Source organism: Trachypithecus francoisi, unplaced genomic scaffold (assembly GCF_009764315.1).
Source record: "Trachypithecus francoisi isolate TF-2019V2 unplaced genomic scaffold, Tfra_2.0 Lachesis_group3, whole genome shotgun sequence".
NCBI lineage: Eukaryota > Metazoa > Chordata > Mammalia > Primates > Cercopithecidae > Trachypithecus > Trachypithecus francoisi.
This window is the reverse complement of record NW_022681468.1, coordinates 60,373,660-60,397,902: the sequence shown is the minus strand read 5'-3', so window position 1 is coordinate 60,397,902 and position 24,243 is coordinate 60,373,660. Positions and strand designations below refer to the sequence as shown.

Sequence of the window (24,243 nt, the reverse complement as noted above, 5' to 3'; positions counted from 1 at the left end):
AAGGAAAAAAATAAATTATATTACCTAGCTCTGTCTATTGAAAAGGTCTATAAACTGACCATCCCAGTAGCAAAGAACATTTCCAGCATTCAGATGTAGTCCTTAAATACCACTTCCTCAAAGAGCACAGAACTCCTTGGGCAAATAGCTGATACCATGTCTGGGGCAGAAGATGTCAAGACAAATTTGGAATCTAAATCCTAGGTAGTGTAATCCTAGCACTTTGGGAGGCTAAGGTGGGAGGATAGCTTGAGCCCAGGAGTTTGAGACCAGCCTGGGCAATACGGTGAAACTCCGTCTCTACAAAGAAAAAAAAGGAACAAAAAAATTAGCTGGGTGTGATGGCACACACCTGTAGTCTCAGCTACTTGGGGGGCTGAGCTAGGAGAACTGCTTGTGCCCAGGAGGTCGAGGCTGCAATGCGCAGTGATCACACAACCGCACTCCAGCCTGGGAGACAGAGTGAGGCCCTGTCTCAAAATAAATAAATAAATAAATCCTAGGTAGCAAGAAAGCTATCAAATACTACAAGAGTCGTATAAAAAATATTCAGGGGCCAAAATGAATAGGCTTTCACTAGTTAAAGAGAGGACAAACTGATCATCAATAATAATAACTGCAATTGATTAACAGATATCAGATATGTTAAATGCGTGAGTTAATAATGATACTTAAAAAAAGTCCTAATGGTCACCACTGGAGGATGCTAATGTACCAACTCATTATTTGAAACCTAGTAAACAAAGAGAAAGAATCAAACATTTATTATGTCTTTCCTACGCTAACTGTACTACTGAGTTTTGAAATAGATGAGTTTGTATGTTTTTGTTTTTTAAGAGATAGGGTCTAACTACCTTGTCCGGACTAGTCTCGACCTCCTAGTCTTAAGCGATACTCCCACTTTGGCCTCCCAAAGTGCTGGGGTTACAGGCCTGAGCCACTACACCTGGCCAAATTTCTCTTTTTAAAAGTATCCCTGTTAATAAAGAAGGAATAATGGAATATTACCATTTTGCATCTTTAATAAATATTAGGCATTGATTGTGAAGGGCTGTTTATATCACAAAAAGAGAGACAGCTAGATAATTGGACCTTCTGATGGAAAAACATAACACCCATGAGTATTCTCACGTCCCACCCCCAACACACACCAAAGTCAAGCCAATTAAACTACAGTCAATTCTCTACCTCCAACTATTAATTTACACAAAATATAGAAAATAGAAAAATCATGTTAAACAATACCAGAAAGATGCAATTAGCAAAAACATACTGACTGTGAAAAATGTTGTAAAATAAACTAAATTCTTCAACAAATAAACTGCAAGAAATAAAGAGAATGCACCTATAAATTTAAAAGACATATCAATCAAATACAACCTGTGAACCATACACTTGTGTGTGCACCCACATATTTAGAAAACAGCTGGAAATTTACACACTGACTGGATTATTAATATATTAATTAGTCACTGCTATTTTTTGTTGCTAAATAGTGGTATTGCAGTTGTGTTTTTAAGAGCTTTTTTCTTTTACAAATACATACTGAAATTGGTGTACAATGGTGCGATCATAGCTAACTGTAACCTTGAATTTCCTGGGCTCAAGGGATTCTCCCTCCTCAGCCTCCTGAGTAGCTAGAACTACAAGTGCATGCTACCATGCCTGGTTAATATTTTTTATTTTTATTTTTTGTAGAGATGGGATCTCACTATGTTGTTCAGGCTGGTCTTGAACTTTTGGCCTCAAGCAATCCTCCTGCCTTGGCCTCCCAAAGAGCCGCGATTACAGGTGTGAGCCCCCATAATCAGCTGTATTGAAATATTTGTAGATGAAATAACATGTTGTTAGGATGTGCTGCAAAATAATAGGGGATGAGGGAATGGAAGGGGATATAGATGTCATCATGAGTTGATAACTATTGAAGATGCGTGATAGGTAAATAGATATTCATCATATTATTCTGTTTTTACATGTTTTTGAAATTTTGCACAGTAAGAGAGTTTTTTCTTAAACAACAGAAACGTAAGGCACTAAATTTTGAATAAGACTTACAGTTTTAGAATCCTAAGTTCAGAGAGGTTAAATGAATTAGCAAGATACATAATTAGTAAAAAACATTACTGGGACTAGAATGTTTTCTTAATCTTAGAACAATGCTCTCTACACAGTACATTCAAAAAATTAAATGCCAAACAATGTTGAGCTGCTTAAAATATTTACTGACTCAATTTATAATTGTTATCACTTCTCATAAAATGAAATTATTCTACAAAAGAGCATCTAGAATACTTTTGACTGTCATATGTACCAGTTGATGTTCTAAGCTTTTTACATGTATTAATTCCTTTCATCCTCAGAACAACAATATAATAGGTACTGTTATTATTACTACCATTTTACAGATAAGGAAATTTGAGGCACAGAGAAATTAAGTCCGAAGCAAGATTTAAACCTTGGCACTCTGTCTACATAATTCTTAAATATTCTATTACACTAACTCATATATTAAATAAGCTCAGAATTTCTTAATTGTATTAAAATTTTAACTCAAACAAGAAATTAAAAATGTTCAGAACAGAAATCCAAAGAGGATAGATCATTCATATAAAATCTTTTAAAAAAATACACATATTAGATACAAAAATACATCAGGGCTTTAAAATGAAATAAAGAAGGATCCATGGAACAATCATTGCCTTCTGGTATTTGTCTAAAAGCAGATTTGGTATAGCAGGTTTCTCCATATCCCTGCCATAGTTTTTGTTTTTCTTTCTTTCTTTCTTTCTTTCTTTCTTTCTCTTTCTTTCTTTCTTTCTTTAACGATAAAACAAACAATAGTATTCTGAATCTTGGTAACTGCATTAGTCAATATCGAATAAAAAGTATCTATTTGAAATTAAAATAAAATCAAACTTTCCATAGTCTATAGTAACTTAACTTTAGCCTCTGAAACCAAGTTAATAAAGGTCAAGTTGTGAGTTTAGTCCCTATCTACTTAATTGACACCTAAGCCACAAAACAGTGGTGCTGAAATCAGTTGGGAGGCAATTATCTGCCACCATATAAATATAGATCACACCCAGAGTAAATAAATGGTGAAGAGAAATCAAGATTACTACAAAAAAAAATTCAAAGAGACAGTTTTCTTTAAAAGGAGAAAATAACCGATTTATGAAATTAGGAGAATATTTTATCACATCTGCTCTTTTCTTAAATTTCTTTCCCACAGTTCAACTTTCCTCATAGGATAATTCAACTAATAATGGTATATAATTTTATCAGTGAGCCTATGGAACAACTTAGGATATTTTCCTTTTATCTGAGATTTGACTTTTATTATTACTTGACAAACAAAAGTAAAATCAGAAGCCTGTCAGAACTCTTACTGGATGTGGTAATGACTTTAGGAACTTGCTTTCTTCTGTGTTATTTCTGAATCCATGTTATGACAGGCGTCTAAGTTATATAATTAATCCCTGTCCACTGAAAAACTGTTTGCAACAGACGTGAAATTCTGTTAACTTACACATAGTAACTAATATGCAACACAAGTTGGATTTTTCTTTAAAATTACAGTTTTGACTGAAGACAGAAATATGTAACAGCTTTGGAAGATAAACCTAAGTAGATGAAAATATATCACTCATATATATCAAGAAAACGGATTCAATGCTGTATAAAATAAGCTCATAATTTCTTAACTTATTAAAGTGTTACCTCAAACAAGAAACTAAAAAGATTTTGAATAGAAATCCAAAAAGGATAGATTAAAATATATATAATCTTCAACCAAACAAGGATTGAAAGAAAAAATAATAAATTTAAAAATATATAATCAAACGATATATAATAAAATATATGAATAATGGAAAAAATCTTAATTTTATCCTAAAGTTTCAACACTGACCTCCACCAAAACCTTCTCCAAGCTCTAAGCAAATGTGAGTTTTACTTTCTTCCTCTATCCAATTACTCTTTTGTGGAAACATCTATAAAATGTTCCACAGTCCAAATGTAGAAGATGTAACCTCAAAAAATTCTTGTGAGGATTAAATGACTTAATATTTACTAAGTACCTAGCATGGTGCCTGGCACATAGCAAATACTCAAAACATGGTGTTATTATAATTGCTTGTTAATATTAATAGCAACTTTCATTTGCATAGCATTTCTTCACAATAACTTCTCAAACTATACAAAATTCTTACTAGTTTACAGAATTCACACTGACGTTCAATATTCCTGGATGTCTGTAAAATTTGAGTAAGAACAGAGAAAAATCATAGTGATTCACCCAGGGAACTACTGTGTTACCTCTGATTCTGAAAATAAAGGAGGTTTTAGGGCAATTGTGTTTACCCTTAAGTTCAGCTAAAAAAAATTAACATATGTAGCACACACATTCCTATAATTCACTAATTTAACTACACTCTTTAAATTATTGAAATTTTAAACTTGTTTTAGCTGAATTTGCAATTTTCAATGTATCCTTAACCACTTCTTTTTAACCTTCTGAGGCGTACTATTAATAAAACACCTGATAGTGTATTCTACTATTCTAAAAATTGATTATAAATTTGTACTCTCTGTATCTATGATTAAATACGAAAGGCTTTTTAAGTCAATATATGAAGAATTCCTAGATTTCCAAAGATTTTTTAAAAAATCTGCTTCGTAATAAACAGAATACACACTCAATGAATGAGATTTATGTTCCACAAAATAGTTCGAAAAGATAATCAGTAAGACGTGATGCTGATGAAGTCCCATTTCCTAAATATCCACTACGGAGATTAATGCATCTTCTAAGTCTTCAATCAAAGAGACAAAATATAACAGATATAAAATAAATTGCAATCTGTAATGTATAGTGATTCACAGGGACCTAAAGAAAACAGAGTCAAAAGGAAGACTCATCTTGCTTTGTTCCCAGGAAAAGGGCATGATAACTGCTTAAGTATCCACGTCTCTCATTTAAGACTTTCGAAGCTCCTTTTCTGTGATTCCATGATTACCATACAACCTCTAGCTATTAACTTGGCTTCCCAAGTTCTTGGATACAAGAAAGACTGCACTGGATTTTCAACTTGAAAATTCTGATTCAACATAAACTGGCACTGTAATGTGTACATCATTCTCTAGGTTAGTTTGAACTAGGTTCCTCAAGTCTGGGCAATACATGGGTCTACACATTTGAGCTTCTTAGGTTGGGACTATGAGAAACAGACACTTTCTCATTGACAACTGCTACAATCATTTCTTGTTTTTCACCTCCCTGTCTTTAACTTGTCCCTAAAATGAAACATGTTAGCCAAATCTAATTTAGGCAGATTCATTTAAACACGAAAATGGCTTATTAAAACCCAAGTAACAGACTAGAATTTAAACCAAAACATAGGATGTATATTTATACAGCCTCATTTACATTAAGTCTATCCCCCATCCCCACCCCCCAAAAAACAAAACAAAACTGATATTCAAATCGTACTTTAAGGCAAAAATTCAGAAATTATTTTTGCGCTTGCATCAGCTGGGAGCATTATTTATAAAGCTGTTTAGCATATGTGACTCAATTATCCCAAGACTTTAAAAAGTATTTAAGAGAAATCCCACCTGGTACAGAGAAGGGTAGGAATACTTGCATTTGAAGTGCATAAATTTGGGTCTTCAAATAATAACTTAGACTTTTCGCACGAGTCATTCGAAAGTAATTGTATTAATACTCCTTCAAAAAAAAATCTCTCTTCCACACTCCAAAGCATTCAGGCTCACACTAGACACACCAGCTCTTCCACTGTGTTCGTTTAAGTATCATTTATGATAAGGAGAAAATGCACACAAAATTCTCAGTTCGCCTAAAATAAATAAATGTCTACTATTATTCCTAAATCCACAGGGCAGAATTCTCTTAGAACCGTGATGCCAAGAACTTCCACCGCAAGTGAAATTGTCTTCGCAATCTCTGTCTCTAGGAGACTGAAAGGCTGCAGAGATGCTTGAGGATCCTGCAGGGAGGCTAGGGCGGCAGACGGAGGGGGCGGAGGGAAGGGGAGAGTCCCACAGAGGAACTGCATTAGAAGGAAAGACTTTGATAACGTCTAAGGGAGAGGCGGTTAGCTACAGGGGAAAAAACAAAAAACAAAAAACAAAAAACAGATCTATTTCCAGATTATGTACCTTGTAAAGAAAACGCAAAGTGATGAGGGTAAGGAAACGTGGTCAAAAACAAACAAAAACAAAAACAAAAACAAAAATAAACCCTCTACGGCCGGAGGGTTAAGAGAAGTCGACAAAAGGAGAAAGGGGAGGAGGGCGGGGGCGAATAAAGGCCCCAAAGACCAGGAATTGAAAAAAAGTACCCGATTTGTGAGCTCGGCCGTGGTCCGGATCTTCTGTCCTGATAAGCAGATGGCAAGAGGAAAGGATCACAGTTACTCAGGGTGGCAGAGAGTAACGCGTTTACAAGGGTAACCAGCCCTGCACAAGAAGATGTCGTCTCTCTTTCCACCTGCTCCGCTCAGTCCTTTGCCTCTTACTCTTGCACCAGTGGCATTCAGGCAAAACACTGCCAAAGTCTGCGCCGCTGGAGGACAGCAAAAGGAAAATACCTGAGTCCCAGTAATCACACGGGAAGCGACAGGAGGAGGAATCGCGGACAACTGGAGCCTGGGCTGGATCCTCACTAGCTCCGGTCAAACCCCAACTCTTACGGGTGGGGCGGGCAACTTCCGCCCAGAGCAAGAAAAGCGTCACATCCGTCTAATGTCTTCACCCCTCCTCCCTTCTCCGCTCTAGCTACGTTTGCAACGTTCTGACTTCCTCTTCCAGGAGACTTTGGCCTAGTCTCAACACCAGACGTGGACTACATAACCCAGCATTCATCACGGCAAGTGGATTTCCGGGTCAAGAGGTCCGCGCTGAGTACATCACCATGGAAGCAATCGGTTTGGTCACGTGGTGCCCTTGGTTACGCCCGGTGGCCGCGGTGGGGTCTACGGCTCAGACGGGGGCCATTTTGCCAGAGGCTGCCTCCCGGAGTTGGGGGCGGCCTGGCGGCGGTCTGAAGCTGTTCTTTTTCCTCTTCTGCAGCTTGGGGCTTGGAGAGGATCTGGAAGTCCGGGCTCCATCGAGCCCTTCGGAGACGGCAATGGTTTCTTCCAACCACAGCCACCTGACGACCCTGCATGGCGGCTGCGCCCTCCGCGCTGCTTCTGCTGCCGCCCTTTCCAGTCCTCTCTGCCTATCGGCTCCAGAGCCGCAGTCGTCCTTCCGCCCCAGAGACTGATGATAGTGGAGTTGGGGGCATTATGAGAGGAGAGAAAAACTACTACTGCCGTGGAGCTGCGGGGGACCACGGTTCCTGCCCCACTACAACTTCGCCTCTGGCCTCGGCCCTCTTGATGCCCTCGGAGGCAGTCTCAAGCAGCTGGTCTGATTCTGGAAGCGGTTTGTCAGGGGGAGATGAAGAGGAGACTCGGCTCCTTCAACTCCTCCGCACCGCGCCGGATCCTTCTGAGGCCTTTCAGGCTTTGCAAGCTGCTTTGCCGCTGCGGGGCGGTCGACTTGGCTTCCCCCGACGCAAGGAAGCTTTGTATCGGGCACTGGGCCGAGTGCTTGTGGAAGGAGGTAGTGATGAGAAGCGGCTCTGCTTGCAACTTCTCTCAGACGTTCTCCGGGGTCAGGGGGAGGCAGGCCAGCTGGAAGAGGCCTTTAGCTTAGCACTTTTGCCTCAACTAGTTGTCTCGTTACGGGAAGAGAATCCAGCCCTGCGGAAAGATGCGCTGCAGATCCTGCATATATGTCTGAAACGTAGTTCTGGAGAGGTGCTGAGAACGCTTATACAACAAGGACTGGAAAGTACCGATGCCCGACTTAGAGCGTCCACAGCACTACTGCTTCCCATCTTGCTTACTACCGAGGACTTGTTGCTTGGTCTGGATCTCACCGAGGTGATAATATCCCTAGCCCGAAAGCTTGGTGATCAGGAGACAGAAGAAGAATCTGAGACAGCTTTCTCCGCACTTCAACAAATTGGGGAGCGACTTGGCCAAGACAGGTTTCAATCTTATATTTCTCGTCTCCCCTCTGCCCTGAGGAGACACTACAATCGCCGCCTGGAGTCCCAGTTTGGAAGTCAGGTTCCTTATTATTTGGAACTTGAAGCCTCTGGATTTCCTGAAGATCCCCTTCCCTGTGCAGTGACTCTTTCCAACAGCAATCTTAAATTTGGGATTATTCCTCAGGAGCTGCATTCACGATTATTGGATCAGGAAGACTATAAGAACCGAACCCAGGCCGTCGAAGAACTAAAGCAGGTGCTGGGAAAATTTAACCCTAGTTCTACTCCTCATTCTAGTCTTGTTGGCTTCATTAGTTTGCTATATAATTTGTTAGACGATTCTAACTTCAAAGTGGTTCATGGCACACTTCAAGTCCTGCATTTACTGGTTATTCGCCTTGGAGAGCAGGTACAGCAGTTCTTGGGACCAGTTATAGCAGCTTCTGTCAAAGTACTGGCAGACAACAAATTGGTGATCAAACAAGAATACATGAAAATCTTCCTCAAGCTAATGAAGGAAGTAGGACCTCAGCAGGTGCTTTGTTTACTCCTGGAACATCTCAAACATAAGCATTCCAGAGTAAGAGAGGAGGTGGTGAACATTTGCATCTGCTCCCTGCTGACCTATCCTAGTGAGGATTTTGACTTGCCCAAACTGTCCTTTGATCTTGCCCCAGCTCTTGTAGATAGCAAACGCAGGGTACGCCAAGCAGCTTTAGAAGCTTTTGCCGTATTGGCATCATCAATGGGCTCAGGTAAAACCAGCATCCTTTTTAAAGCTGTGGATACTGTTGAACTGCAAGATAATGGAGATGGAGTGATGAATGCTGTGCAGGCCAGATTGGCTAGGAAAACCTTACCAAGGCTAACAGAGCAGGGATTTGTGGAATATGCAGTACTGATGCCATCTTCTGCCGGGGGTAGATCAAACCATTTGGCACATGGAGCAGATACGGACTGGCTTTTGGCTGGTAACAGAACTCAGAATGCACACTGTCACTGTGGTGACCGCGTGAGGGATAGCATGCAAATTTATGGATCTTACAGTCCAACTATCTGTACCCGAAGGGTATTAAGTGCAGGAAAAGGAAAAAATAAATTACCGTGGGAAAATGAGCAGCCTGGAATCATGGGAGAAAACCAGACCTCCACTTCCAAGGATGTAGAGCAGGTATGCTTCTCTAATTTTCTTGGGTCGAAAGTGTGAAGAATTTAAATGAAAATATGCCTGCGATGACTGAAGGGTGAGTCTGCTTGAGGGAAACATGTTATGCTTTGTTCTAAATCAATTTTAAATCCACTGAATGTTGATGTGGGTACTCATTATAATGGTACAGATCACAAAGGACCATTTAATAGGCTTCCTGCTTGATAGATTTAATTAAATTTGAGACACGTGATATAGACAATACCTAGATTCAGTTTGAGTTTGTTACTGTGGCATGTCAGTTTATCTAATCATACAACAAACATTGAATACCTAGTAGGTGCCAGATAGAGCTAAATTCTGGGAATGAAGATGAGGCCAGTTTCACACAGTATAGGAAAAAGGTCAGACCTAGGAATTAGCAATTAACAAATTCGCCAAGTGCTGAAGTAGAAATATAAAGAGTCCTGCAGGAATACTGAAGAAAGAAAAAATAATTCCACTAGAAAAGTAAAAAAAAGAAAAGCATCCACAGAAAATACGACACTTGAACTGAGATTTTACCCCCAAAGCTTTTATTTAAAAAATTCCAAATCTATAGGTAAGAGTACAATGAATACCTATATACTTCATCTATATTTACCAGTTGTAACATCTTGACATATTTCCTCCATATTTGCTGAACCTTTGAAAGTAAATTGTGGATATCTTGAGATTTCACTCCTAAATATCTCAGCATATATCTCCTAGGAATGACATTCTCTTTTATATCCATAAATCATTATTGCACCTCAGACTATCAGTAGTAATTCAGTAATATGTAGCAGACAGCCTGTACTTAAATTTCCCCACTTGTCTCCAAAAGTGTTTTATATTTCTTGTTTTACTTTTATCATTCAGGATCTAGTCAAGGTTCATGTGGTTAATGTTCCTTGTAATTTTATCTAGAATAATATCCTGCTTGTTGTTTGTTTCTTTGTTTTTTCATGGCTTTGGCTTTTTATAAAAAGAGTTTGGGGTAGTTTTGTAGAATGTCCCAAGTTTTAAATTTATATGTTTACTTGATTAGATTCAAAATAAATATTTTTAGGAAAATATTACATAGGAGATACGTATATATGAAAGAGAACCTAAGTAGTGTGAACTTCACAGTACATTACATTATGAGGTAAATGATATCAGGTTGTCCCATCACTGGTGATGCTTAATTTTACTGTTTGGATAAGGTAGTAATAGCCAGATCTCTCCATTGTAAAGGTATATTTTCCTCTTTAGAATTAGCATATAATCTTAGAATTAGTACATAGAATTAGCATATAGCATAATAGTAAAATGATACTTGGAGACGGTAAGAATATCCCAACAACTTTTCACCCACTGTGTTTAGCATCCACCAATGGTCTTTATCTGTATTATTTATTATACTGGGGACTTAGAAATTGTAATTTTTTGTTTTTGTTTTTGTTTGAGATGGAGTCTCGCCCTGTTGCCCAGGCTGGAGTGCAATGGCGCAATCTCAGCTCATTGCAACTTCTGTCTCCCGGGGTCAAATGATTCTCCCACCTCAGCCTCCTGAGTAGCTGGGATTACAGGTGCCCACTGCCATGCCCAGCTAATTTTTGTATTTTTAGTAGAGACAGGGTTTCACCATGTTGGTCAGACCTGTCTCAAACTCCTGACCTCATGATCCACCCGCCTCAGCCTCCCAAAGTGCTGGGATTACAGGCCTGAGCCACCGCGCCCAGCCCAAATTGTAATTTTTAAATTACAAAGGCCAGGCAGGGTGGTTCACACCTGTAATGCCAGCACTTTGGGAGGCCGAGGCAGGCAGATCACCTGAGGTCAGGAGTTCGAGACCAGCCTGGCCAACATGGTGAAACCCCCCCATCTCTACTAAAAATACAAAAATTAGCTCGGTGTGGTGGTACACACCTGTAATTCCAGCTACTCGGGAGGCTGAGGCAAAAGAATCAATTGAACCCAGGAAGCTGAGGTTTCAGTGAGCTGAGATCGCATCACTATACCCCAGTCTAGGCAACAGAGGGAGACTGTGTCTCAAAAATAATAAGAAGAAGAAGAACAAATTAATTACAAAAAGAGTAATTTAAAAACATTGTAACATTTCTTCTCTACTATCTGCAATTCTTTTTTTCTTGTATGTGTAATAATTATGTATTATTTTTTGTTACTAAATTTTTTTTTAACTTTTTTGTGCTAAAAGTGTCCCAAATTTGACTAGTGACTGGCTCCTGTGTCCTTTTAACATGACTGTTCTTTAGTCTTTGAGCATTTCCTTAACATAACATTTGGGATGATTGCTTGAGGCTAGGAGTTTGAGACCAGCCTGGGCAGCATAGTGAGATCTCATCGCTACAAAAATAAAAACACTTAGCCAGGCATGGTGGTGCATGCCTATAGTCCCAGCTACTTCGGAGGCTGAAGTGGGAGGATTGCTTGAGCCCAGGAGTTCCAGGCTGCAGCAGTGAGCCATGATTGTGCCACCGCACTCCAGCCTGCTCAACAGAGCAAGACCCAGACTCAAAAACAAAATGAAACAAAACAAGAGTAACATGATGCCTAGCCTTACTTTGTTTTTTTCTTGCTTCAGACTTGGAATCAGCCATTTTTTCAGAAGTCCTAGTACTGCCTTTTTATTGGGCAGTGGTATTTGAAAACAAAAGTCTAAGTATAGATTTGCTCATTGCTATTTCTTGCCATTGTGGTTTCAACCTTTCAGTGGACAGAACCAAGGAGTATCTGTTTTTTGTTCGCTTGTTATTTAATGCATTTAATACCTCCAGTTCAAAACTAGTACTACAGGGTTCTTTCTCATCTTCCTTTATTCCATATTTGAATCTCCCTTTGTTCACAATAAAATCCCTGCTTCCCAACACCAGCAGTATTTATTCATATGCTGTATCCTACAGTAACCCCCCCCCCCAAAAAAAATTGCTAGACCAGTAACAGCAACCAACTACCTACTAAATAAAGGTTAAGATTTCATTACAGTTCTTTTTCTATTTAGAATTATTCCACAGTCAGAATTTTGTGGTCAAACTTTTCTTAAATTAAGTCTTTTGTCTACATAATTATTATTCAAACAGTGTGATGAAAGATGAATAGGCACTTGCTAAGTGTGGATAGATCTCAGTGAATTTCAGACTAAAGGAATAGTGTGTTTAGAGACACTGATTATATGAAAGAACTTAGTAAATTAATAAGAGAATGGGGAGTTTTTGCACAGCAGACACAAGGGGCCTAGTGGGAAGTAGCAGATGCTACTGGAGATGTAGATAGGGGTAAAGTATGGAGATAATATCTTGCAAATAATGAGTTTGGACCTTCTGCAGTAGACCTCAAATGGGAGGAGGTGAATTGAGTGTTCTCTCTGGTTCCTTCCAATGAATGTGTAGATTTTTTGGAAATAATTTTCAGATTTATATAATCTGGTTATATGTTATATCCTTGTAAGCATTATCTGGCAGTGATGATTTTTTTAAAGTATTACTCTTAAGACTGATTGTCATGTGTCAAGTCTAAGATGTCAGTGTATATATTATTAAAAAGATTCTGGTGCTGGCCAAAGCAACAAGAATCTGAAGATAAGTGCGTTTCTGAAATGCCAGCATAGACATATTTTGCTTTTGAAAGATGCTGTGGTGAAATCAAAACTTTACCCAGAAATCAAGTTGTAATTACTTGTTCAAAAAAGGTCTTAGAGGAACTATTTTAATAGAGGACAGGGAATAAATATCTAAACAGTTTATGTGTGCAGATTTTAAAAACATATATACACACATATTTTAAATTATTGGACTTTATGTTGTATTTTTTATTTATTTATTTTTTTTAGGCAGAGTTTCACTCTGTCGCCCAGGCTGGAGTGCTGTGGTGCGATCTTGGCTCACTGCAAGCTCCATCTCCCGGGTTCACGCCATTCTCCTGCCTCAGCCTTATGAGTAGTTGGGACTACAGTAATTCTTCCGCCTCAGGCTCCCAAGAAGCTGAGACTGCAGGCTTGCACCATCATGCCCGACTAATTTTTTTGTATTTTTAACAGAGATGGGATTTCACCATGTTGGCCGGACTGGTCTTAAACTCCTGGACTCAAGAGTAGGTGAGACTACAGCTACTACAGGCACCTGCCACCATGCCTGGCTAATTTTTTTGTATTTTTAGTAGAGATGGGGTTTCACCGTGTTAGCCAGGATGGTCTCTATCTCCTGACCTCGTGATCTTCCCATCTTGGCCTTTGCCCAAAGTGCTGGGATTACAGGTGTGATCCACCGCACCCGGTCTGGACTTTAATTTTTAAAGCAGTTTTAGGTTCTCAGCAAATTTGAACAGAGAATACAGATAGTTCCCATATACCCCTGTCCACACAAGAACAACCTGACCCACCTCATCCTGTACTTTAGGGGTACATTTGTTATAATCCATATTATGATAAGTGAACCCATATTAACATGTAATTATCACCCAAAGCCCATAGTTACATTAAGGTTCACTCTTGTGTTGTACATTCTATGGGATTTTGGCAAATGTATCCATGTCTTACGTTCAGTACATTCTATGGAGTTTTGACAGTGTATCCATGTCTTGTATCCACCATTATAGTATCATAACAGTAGTTTCAGTGCCCTAAAAATTCTCTGTTCTCTTCCCTCCCTCACCCCATTCCCAACCCTTAGCAACCAGTGGTCTTTTTTTCTGTCTCCATAGTTTTGTCATTTCCAGAATGTCACATACTTGGAATTATACAGTATCTTGCATTTTCAGATTGGTTTCTTTCACTTAGTAAAATGCATTTAAGTTTCCTTTATGTCTTTTCATGGTTCCTTCCTTCCTCCTTTCCCTTTCCCCTTTCCTTTCCCTTTCCCTTTCCCCTTTCCTTTCCTTTTCCCTTTCCTTCCCTTCCCTTCCCTCCCCTCCCCTCCCCTCCCTTCCACTCCCTTCCCTTCCACACCCTTCCACACCCTTCCACACCCTTCCACTCCCTTCCACTCCCCTCCACTCCCCTCCCCGTCCCTTCCCTTCCCTTCTTTCCTTTTTTTTTTTTCTTTTTTTGACAGAGTCTTGCTCTGTTGCCCAGGCTGGAGTACAGTGCGATCTCGGCTCACTGCAACCTCTGCCTCCTAGGATCAAGTAATTCTTCTGCCTCAGGCTCCCAAGAAGCTGAGACTATAGGCTCGCACCATCATGCCCGACTAATTTTTTGTATTTTTAATAGAGATGGGATTTCACCATGTTGGCCAGACTGGTCTTGAACTCCTGGACTCAAGCAATTGCCCACCCTGGCCTCTTGAAGTGCTGGGATTACAGGCAGGAGCTACCGCGCCTGGCCTGTCAGATGTATCTTTTGAAAATATTTTCTCCCAGTTTATGTCGTGTCTTCTCATTCTCTTGACATTAACTTTCTCAGAGCAGAAGTTTTAAAATTTTAATAAAGTCCAGTTAATCAGTTTTTTCTTTCATGGATCATACCTTTGGTATTATATCTAAAAAGTCATCACCATACCCAAGATCATCTAGGTTTTCTCCTGTGTTACCTTCTAGGCATTTTATAGTTATACAATTTACATTTAAGTCTATGATCCTTTTGGAGTTAATTTTTATGAAGGGTGTAAGATCTCTTTCTAGATTCATTTTTTTACATGTGCATGTTCAGTTGTTGCAGCACCATTTGTTGAAAACACTGTCTTTTCTCCATTGTCCTTACTTCTTTGTCAAAGATCAGCTGACTGTATTCATGTGGGTCTTTTTCTGGGCTCTTTACTCTGCTCCATTGGTGTGTCTATTTTTGCCCATAACACATTGTCTTGATTACTGTAGCTTTATGGTAAATCTTGAAGTTCTGTAGTGTCAGTCTTCTGACTTTGTTGTTTTCCTTCCATGTCGAGTTCACTCTTCTGGGTTTTTTGCCTCTCAGTATAAACTTTAGAATCAGTTTGTTGATGTCCAAAAAATAACTTGCTGAGAATTTGGTTGGGATTGCATTGAATCTATAGATCACATTGAGAAAAACTAACAGCTTGACAATATTGAGTCTTCCTATCCACAAACATGAATTATCTCTTCATTTATTTAGCTCTTCTTTGATATCTTGCATTGGAGTTCTATACGTTCCTCATATAGATATTGTACCTATTTTGCTAAATTTATATTGAAGTATCCTACTTTTGTATGCTAATGTAAATGGTAATTTTTTTTTTTAATTTCAAATTCCACTCGTTCATTGCTGGTATAGAGGAAAATGCTTGACTTTTGCACATTGACTTTGTGTCCTGCAAGCTTGCTATAATATAATCATGTATTCGTTGCAGGAGAATTTTGTTGTTGTTGTTAATTCTTTGAGACTTTCTATGCAGACAATCATGTCATCTGTGGACAAAGACAATTTTATTTCTTTCCAATCTGTATACTTTTTATTCCTTTTCTTGTCTTACTGCATTAGTTTGGACTTCCAGTATGATATTGAAAAGCAGTGATGAGAGAGGACATCCAGGACATCCTTGCCTTGTTTCTAATCTTAGTGGGAAAGTTTTGAATTTCTCATAAATATGATGTTATCTGTATGCTTTTTTGTAGTGTTCTTTATAAAGTTGAGAAAGTTTCCCCTGTATTCCTAGTTTACTGAGAGTTTTCATCATATATGGATATTAGTTTTTGTCGAATGCTTTTTCTGCATCTATTGATATAATTATGTGATTTTTCTTAAACCTGATGATGTGATGGGTTATATTAATTGATTTTCAAATGTTGAGCCAGCCTTGCATACCTGGGATAAATCCCACTTGGTTGTGGTGTATTATTCATTTTGTATATTGTTGGATTCAATTTACTAATATTTTGTTGAGGATTTTCACATGTTTGTTCATGGGTGATATTGGTCTGTGGGGATTTTGTTTTGTTTTGTTTTTGTTTTTGTTTTTTTTCTTATAAGGTCTTTGCTGGTTTTTGTATTAGGGTAGTGCTGGCCTTGTAGAATGAGTCAGAAAGTATTCTCCCTGCTTCTATATTCTGAAATTAATTGTAGAGAATTGGTATAATTTTTTAAAAAATGTTTAGTAGAATCCACTAGCAAACCCATCTGAATCTGGTGCTTTCTGTTTTGGAACGTTTTTAATTACTCAATTTCTTTACAGATACAGACCTAGTCAAATTATCCTTATATCTTGTATGTGTTTTTGCGCATTGTGTCTTTCAAGGAATTGATCCATTTCATCTAGGTTACCCAATTTATGAACATAGAGTTGTTAATAGTATTCCTTTATTATCCTTTTAATGTTTATGTGATTTGTAGTAATAGTCTCTCTTTCATTTCTGATACTGGTAATTTGTTTCTCTGTTCTTCTTAGTTAGCCTGACCAGAGGCTTACCAATTTTATTGATCTTTTCCAAGAACCCGCTTTTGTTTTTGTGGATTTTCTGTTTTCAGTTTCACTGATTTCTATGCTAATTTTTTATTTTTTCTTTTTCTCCTGCTTACTTTGGATTTAATTTGCTCTTCCTCTGCTAGTTTCCTAAGATGTGCACTTAGATGATTGATTTTAGATCTTTCTTCTTTTCTGATATATGCATTCAGTGCCATAAATTTCCTCTTTTAGGCACTGCTTTCACTGCATACCACAAATCTAGATACATTGTATTTTCATTTAATTCAAAATATTTTAAAATTTCACTTGAGATTTCTTTGACTTATATGTAACTTAGAAGTGTGTTTAATCTACAAATATTTTGGGGTCTTCCATCTGTATTCTGTTCTCACATTGCTATAAAGAACTACCTGAGACAAGGTAATTTATAAAGAAAAGAGATTTAACTGACTCACAGTTCCTCATGGCTGGGGAGACCTCGGAAACTTACAATTATGGCAGAAAGTGAAGAGGAAGGAGTCACCTCTTACATGGCTGGAGAAGGAGGAAGAGAGGGCAAGGGGAGATGCCATACAGTTTTAAACAACCAGATTTCTTGAGAACTCACTATTATGAGAACAGCAAAGGGGATATCTAACCCCATGATCCAGTCATCCCCCAGTAGCCCCTCTTTCAACATTGAGGATTACAATTTGAAATGAGATTTGGGCCAGGACACAAACCCAAACCACATCACCATTTTAATTTGGTTTGAGAGCAGATATTGTATGATTTCTATTCTTTTAAATTTGTTAAAATGTGTGTGTGTGTGTGTGTGTGTTGCCATAGAACGTGGTGTTTCTTAGTGTTCCATGTGAATTTGAGAAGAATGTGCAATCTGTTGTTGGACAAAGTAATCTATAGATGTCGATTACATCTAGTTGATTGATGTTGTTGAGTTCAACTCTGTCTTTATTGAATTTTCTGCCTTCTGGATCTGACCATTTCTGATTGAGGGGTAATTAAGTCTCCAACTATAATAGTGGGCTTGTCTATTTTCTCTTGTAATTCTATCAATCTTTGCCTCATTTAATTCGACACTGTTGTTGGGCATACATTAAGAATTGTTTTGTTTTCTTGGAATATTAATCCTGTTACTATTATGTGATACCCCTCTTTATCCCTGATAACTTTTCTTGCTCTGAAGTCTGCTCTGTCTGAAATTAATATAGCGACTCTTGCTTTCTTTTGATTAATGTTAGCATGGTGTACCTTTCTCCATCTCTTTACTTTTAATTTATATCTATATTTAAAGTGGGTTTCTTGTAGACAGCATATATAGTAATTACTTAAATAAGTTCCTCGATAGGCTCTTGGAAACCATGACTTTCAGTGAAATGACATACAGTAAGTCCTCAAATGATGCTATTTTGTTCAACATTATTTTGCTATAATGTTGATGAGAAAAACAAATTGGTTTTGTTATACATGGTTGTGCTTAAAGTGGCAGTCTTGAATAACTTATTGGTGATGTTAAGTGAGAACTTACTGTACCTGGGTCTTGTTTTTTGATCACTCTGGCAATCTCCGTCTTTTAATTGTTAGACATTTAAAGTGTTTATTGATATAGTTGGATTAATATCTACCATAACTGTTGTTTTCTATTTGTTGCTCATGGTCTTTGTTCCTGTTTTTGTCTTCTGTTTTTTGGCTCCTTGTGGTTTTAATTGAGAGTTTAACATAATTCAGTTTTCTCTTCTTTCTTAGCATATCAATTATACTGCTGCTTTTTTTTTTTTTTCCTTAGTAGTTTCCCTAGAGTGTGCAATACACATTTACAATTAACTAATCCATGTTCACTTTCAGGTAACAATATACTACTTCACAGGTAACCCAAGTACCTTATAATAACAGAATATTCCTAATTTCTTCCTCCTGTCACCTGTTTAATGCTGTCATTAATTTCATTTATACATAAACACACAGACACCCACAGAAGCATAGATAATCAAATACATTGTTGCTATTATTTTGAATGGTTTTCTGTTAGATCTGTTAAAATATGAAAAATACGTTGTTTTTTTTTTTAACCTTTACTTATTCTCCTCCAGTGCACTTCCTTTATCCAGGTTTCTGACGTATATAATTTTCCTTTTCTCTGAAAAACTTCAATGTTTCTTACAAGGTAGATCGTACTAACAACAAATTCTCTCAATTTCTGTTTGTCTGAGAATGTCTTTATTTTTCTTGACTTGTGAAAGATTGTTTCCCAGGGTATGGAATTCTAAGTTGATTTTTTTTTTTTTCTCTCATACTTTAAATATTTCACTCCACTTTCTTCTTGTTTGTATGGTTTCTGAGAAGTTAGATGTAATTCTTATCTTTGCTCCTTTATAGGTAATTTTTTTTCCTTTAGCTTCTTTCAGGATTTTCCTTTATTTTTGATTTTTTTGCAGTTTGAAGATGATATGCCTAGGTGTCGTTTTTCTGGCATTTCTCCTGGTTTTTCTGTGAGTTTCCTAGATCTGTAGTTAGGTTTCTAACATTAATTGGGGGAAATTCTTAGTAATTATAGCCTCAAATATTTCCTCTGTTCTTTTCTATATTCTCTTCCTAGTAATCCAATTATACATATGTTACACCTATTGTAATTTTCCCACAGTTCTTGTATATTCTCTTCTCTTTTTTTCAGGCTTTTTTTCTTTAAGTTTTGGAAGTTTTTATTGTCATATCCTCAAGCTCAGTGATACTTTCCCCAGCTATGTCCAGTTTACTAATGAGCCCATTAAAGGTATTCTTTCTTTCTGTTACTATGTTTTTGATCTCTAGGTTTCTTTTTTGTACTTTCTTAGAAGCAACACTTCATGGCTTACATTATCCTTTTGTTGTTGCATGTTGTCTACTTTTTTCACTATAGCCCTTAGCATATTAATTATAGTCTTAGAAAATTCCTGGTATGTTAACTCCAAAATTCCTGCCGTATCCAATGCTAGTTATGATGCTTGTTCTGTCTTTTCAGACTTCATTTTTCCCTTTACTGTGCCTTATTATTTTTTGTTGATAGGTAGACATAATATACTAAGTAAAAGGAACTGTGGTAAATAGTTCTTTAGTAATGTACTATTAAGGTGTGAGAGGTGGGGAAGTGATCTATAGTGCTTTAATTACACTTTTGATGAGTATAATTTTATGGTTGGCATAAAATATCTTAGCATTTTAAAAAAGAGAATTCCTGATACCTTTACCCCTTTCGGTGTGTGTGTCTGGAAAAAAAAAGTTAATACAACATTTCTGCCATATCCGATGCTGGTTCTGATGCTTGTTCTGTCTCTTCAGACTTTGTTTTTACCTTTTACCGTGCCTTGTAAGTTTTTGTTGACAGGTAGACGTGATATACTAAATAAAAGAACTATGGTATGGTAAATAGGTCTTTAGTAATGTACTGTTAAGGTGGGGGGGCGGGGAGTGTTCTTTAGTGCTTTAATTACACTTTTGATGAGTGTAATTTTATGGTTGGCTCTCCCAATTTCTTCAGCATTTTAACAAAGAGAAATCTTGTTTCCTTTACCCCTTTCTGTGTATATTTTTTAAATACCAGAAAGCAATAATTTTGCTTAAAATTGCTAAATGATTAAAAACAGAATTTTTGCCCCTTTCTGTGTATGTTTTTATTAACCACCCTCACATAGATCAACTGAAAATATCCAATAACTGTGTTATACTGGAATTAATGAACTCAATGGATGCCCTACCAGGTGAAAGGCTAAACATAATGTAAAAGTAAATACTAAGTTGAAGCAAGTTTTATTTTCTGTTAGAGGGAATAGCTATGTCTAATGTAAGTTAATAGATTGTATTAGTTTTAGTGTCTTTGAAGGTCAGTGTACATCTTGTTAAAGGACTTAGGTTCCACATTTTCTCCATATTCCATATTCTTTATTTCCTAAACCGCCCTTCCCTTTTTTTGGGGGGGTGGTGGTGGGTGGGATGGAGTTTCACTCTGTCACCCAGGCTGGAGTACAGTGGTGAGATCTTGGCTCACTGCAACCTCCGCCTCCCAGGTTCAAGCCATACTCCCACCTCAGCCTCCCAGGTAACTGGGATTACAGGTGCGTGCCACCACTCCTGGCTAATTTTTGTACTTTTAGTGGAGACAGGGTTTCACCATGTTGGCCAGTCTGGTCTTGAACTCCTGACCTCAGGTGATCCACCTGCCTCAGCCTCCCAAAGTGCTGGGATTACAGGTGTGAGCCACCACGCCTGGCCTCCCCTGCCTTTTTTTTTTTAATGAAGTGAGTTTGAACCATTTTTTTTTTTTCTAGTGACTCAGAACAACACAGCTTTGGTATTAGGATAACTCCCTTTTTAACAATATAAGAACATTGGATATAATATTTTGGTAGTACTGAGAGTGTCATGATTTATAAAATCTTAGTGAAGTCAACTGGTGACTATATTTAGTTTTCTAGCCCTGTTTATAGATTTTTTCAAAATTACGAGATATGGTAAAGATAAAATGATTCCTGGATCAACTATACTGACTTCAGAATTGGTCTTTCTAAGAACGAATCTGATCTTGTAACCCACTTTTCAAAGTTCTCAAATCTCACCCTGATTACACTCACTTTGGTTAAAATCCTTTATTGGCTCCAACAATCTTCAAGATAAAACACAGAATTCAGTAATAACCCCCTTTCCTCTTACTGCTTCTGCAAAGATTGCCCTATCCTTATTCCTTGCCTGTGAACATTTAACCTATTGAGTTTTCTGGCCTTACATATACTGATCATTGCCTAGATTGCCCTTCCATATCCATCCTCTGACCCCCTTTTCCAGATAACATCTAATCCTTTGTTGCCTTATCTGAGGTCTTCTTTCATCACATGCTCCATTTCATCCTAAGCTTTCCCTATCACAGTGCTTATTACGGTGAATTGAAATTTATTCTTCACAAGTCTTCTTTCCCACTATACTCTGAGCACATTGAAAACAGAGATTATTTTAATCTTAGTATCCAGTATCTTTAGCACAGTGCTTGGCACACAGGAGGCACTTGAAGATGTTTGTTGAGTGAATTAAAGTTACCTCAAGTGTAGATAATTTGTTTAATCAAGCTTTACTTTAAAAAAAAAAAAAAAAACAGGCCGGGCGCGGTGGCTCAAGCCTGTAATCCCAGCACTTTGGGAGGCCGAGACGGGTGGATCACGAGGTCAGGAGATCGAGACCATCCTGGTCTACACGGTGAAACCCCGTCTCTACTAAAAAATACAAAAAACTAGCTGGACGAGATGGCGGGCGCCTGTAGTCCCAGCTACTCGGGAGGCTGAGGCAGGAGAATGGCGTAAACCCGGGAGGCGGAGCTTGCAGTGAGCCGAGATCGCGCCACTGCACTCCAGACTGGGCGACAGAGCGAGACTCCGTCTCAAAAAAAAAAAAAAAAAAAAAAAAAAAACTCTGAAAATAATACCTGAAATGTAATGTTATTACATATTTTAAACTTTTAGCTACCAGTCATCATGTGTATAGTCAATAAGACCAGCACATGATACTGGGGTTCTTATGCCTTATGTGAAAATCAGTAGTGAACATTTTGTTTTTAACAGTAAATTTAAGAATATGAAAGTGCTTCTTTGGTCCTGTATTCTTACAGTTTCCTTCAGAAATAGTTTCGATATCAGTTTCTCCCAGAAGTATCTCTCCTTGCTAACTAGATTTGTATACTGGCCCTCTACTTTTAAATCTAAAAATTAGTATTTAAAAAATACTGGAAAGCAATAATTTTGCTCAAAATTGCTAACAACTAAAACCAGAACATTAAGCATACAATTATGTTAAATTGTTTTATTTCTAGTAATTAAGTTAAATTATGTGATTTCATTTCTAAACATTTTTCTAAAACAAAGTAAAGTAGCCATCAAATGCATCTAACTCTTCATATTCTGCTTTATATATATGATTTATTGACTAGAAATAAAATAATAATTTGGGCCTTCTGAAGTCTTAGCATAAATTGAAGAAAATTAGACTGCCTTTTTAAATAGAAAAATTTGTAGTTCTTCCTATGAGACCCCACACAGAGAAATTTTAAATATGTTAGCCTTCTTAAAGGTGTTAAATGTATGACATGCTTTAGCCTTCTTTTTTTGGAACAGGGTCTCACTCTGTCACCCAGGCTGGAGTGCAGTGGCATGATCTCAGCTCACTGCAACCTCCACCTCCTGGGCTCAAGCTATTCTCCTGCCTCAGCCTCCCAAGTAGGTGGAACTACAGGCATGCACCACCAAGCCTGGCTAATTTTTTTTTGTATTTTTTGGTAGAGACAGGGTTTCACCATGTTGACCAGGCTGGTCTCAAACTCCTGAGCTTAAGCAGTCCTCCCTCCACTGCCTCTGAAAGTGCTGGAATTACAGGCGTGAGCCACCGTGCCTGGCCTAGCCTTCTTTTTGAAAAGAACTGGGCAGCACCACCTGAGCTGATTTAAGGGAAATATAAATGATTTCCATTTTTATAAATACTAACATGAAAATTTGAGGATAGTTTGTGATTTGTGTGCTTTAAAACTGTAATGGCAACATTCACAAAATCATTATAAGTTTTTAAAGATGTGTGCATGGGTATGTGCTTTCTGGAAAAGGGCACTGATTGAGAATCATGAAGAGTTAAGTTACCTTATTGGAGCAAAATATGAGGTAAAGTTAGTTTTCTCCTCTCCTCCCAAATTCCACTGTGCCCTCCAAAAAGGGTGGAGCAGATTACAAAGGACAATTGGCTGTTCGGAAAAAGAAAAAAAAAAAAATGTTTAGCTGATATTATAATTGAGCCTTCCTCAGTGAATTCTAACCATACATGCATGACATAGATATAAAAATGAGATTTTTGTGCCTAAATGTTTCTAATTTACTTAGACAAAAATGTGAAGATTAAAAGGTAATATAGCAAATTGAAGAGTTAAACATCAAATTATTGATAGAAGCAGTAGTTACTAAAAGAAGATCAAAGCCAGGAGCAGTGGCTCATGCCTGTAATCCCAGCACTTTGGGAGGCCAAGGCAGGAGGATTGCTTGAGGCCAGGAGTTTGAGAGCAGCCTGGACATATAGTAAAACTCTAAAAAAATACAAAAATTAGCCAGGCACGGTGGCACATGTCTGTAGTCCCAGCTACTTGGGAGACTCAGGTGGAGGATCACTTGAGCCTGGGAGGTCGAGGCTGTAATGAGCTGAGATCATAGTGTCACTGCACATTAGCCTGGGGGACAAAGTGAGACCTTGTCTCAAAAATTACAAAAAAAAAGAAAAAAGATGATCAAGAGCCAGGCATTGGTTAGTGACATTAAATACGAAATTTCCAGAAAAAAAAAATCATAAATATTTAAATTACATATTCCTGTAGCCCATTTTGGAGATAAATAGACCAGTTTGTTTGGAAGGATGATTTTTTAAATGTAGTGGTGGCGGGACGGGCGGGTGGCTTACGCTTGTAATCACACCACTTTGAGAGGTCGGTGCGGGGGGCGGAGCAGATCACTTGAGATCAGGAGTCTGAGACGAGCCTGGCCAACATGGTGAAACCTCGTCTCTAGTAAAAATACAAAAATTAGCTGGGCATGGTGGCACGGACCTGTAATCCCAGCTACCCAGGAGGCTGAGGCAGGAGAATCACTTGAACCCAGGAGGTAGAG

General features: G+C 38.0%; 2 protein-coding genes across 11 annotated transcripts in view; one reads left to right on the top strand and one right to left on the bottom strand.

Annotated features, from left to right (window-relative positions):
* KLHL28 (kelch like family member 28) overlaps positions 1 to 23,333 on the bottom strand; it is a 57,000-nt gene extending 33,667 nt beyond the window's left edge. Inside the window, exon 1 of one of the 5 annotated variants that reach the window (XM_033188159.1) lies at positions 23,233 to 23,333. Coding sequence is in view for 1 of the 5 variants with exons in the window: in XM_033188157.1 (XP_033044048.1) it covers positions 5,617 to 5,658 (42 nt within the window). In the remaining 4 variants the exon portion in view is untranslated. Of the gene's footprint in view, positions 1 to 5,616; positions 6,335 to 6,362; positions 6,757 to 23,232 lie in introns of those variants that run through there. The other 4 variants (XM_033188158.1, XM_033188161.1, XM_033188160.1 and 1 more) reach the window with 4 other exon arrangements.
* The window catches only part of TOGARAM1 (TOG array regulator of axonemal microtubules 1), a 119,149-nt gene continuing 101,788 nt past the window's right edge, over positions 6,883 to 24,243 (top strand). For 2 of the 6 annotated variants that reach the window (XM_033188153.1, XM_033188154.1), the window contains exon 1: positions 6,884 to 9,233. In XM_033188153.1, the coding sequence (XP_033044044.1) occupies positions 7,188 to 9,233 (2,046 nt within the window). In that variant the 5' untranslated portion in view covers positions 6,884 to 7,187. Of the gene's footprint in view, positions 9,234 to 24,243 lie in introns of all 6 variants that reach the window. The other 4 variants (XM_033188155.1, XM_033188152.1, XM_033188150.1 and 1 more) reach the window with 4 other exon arrangements.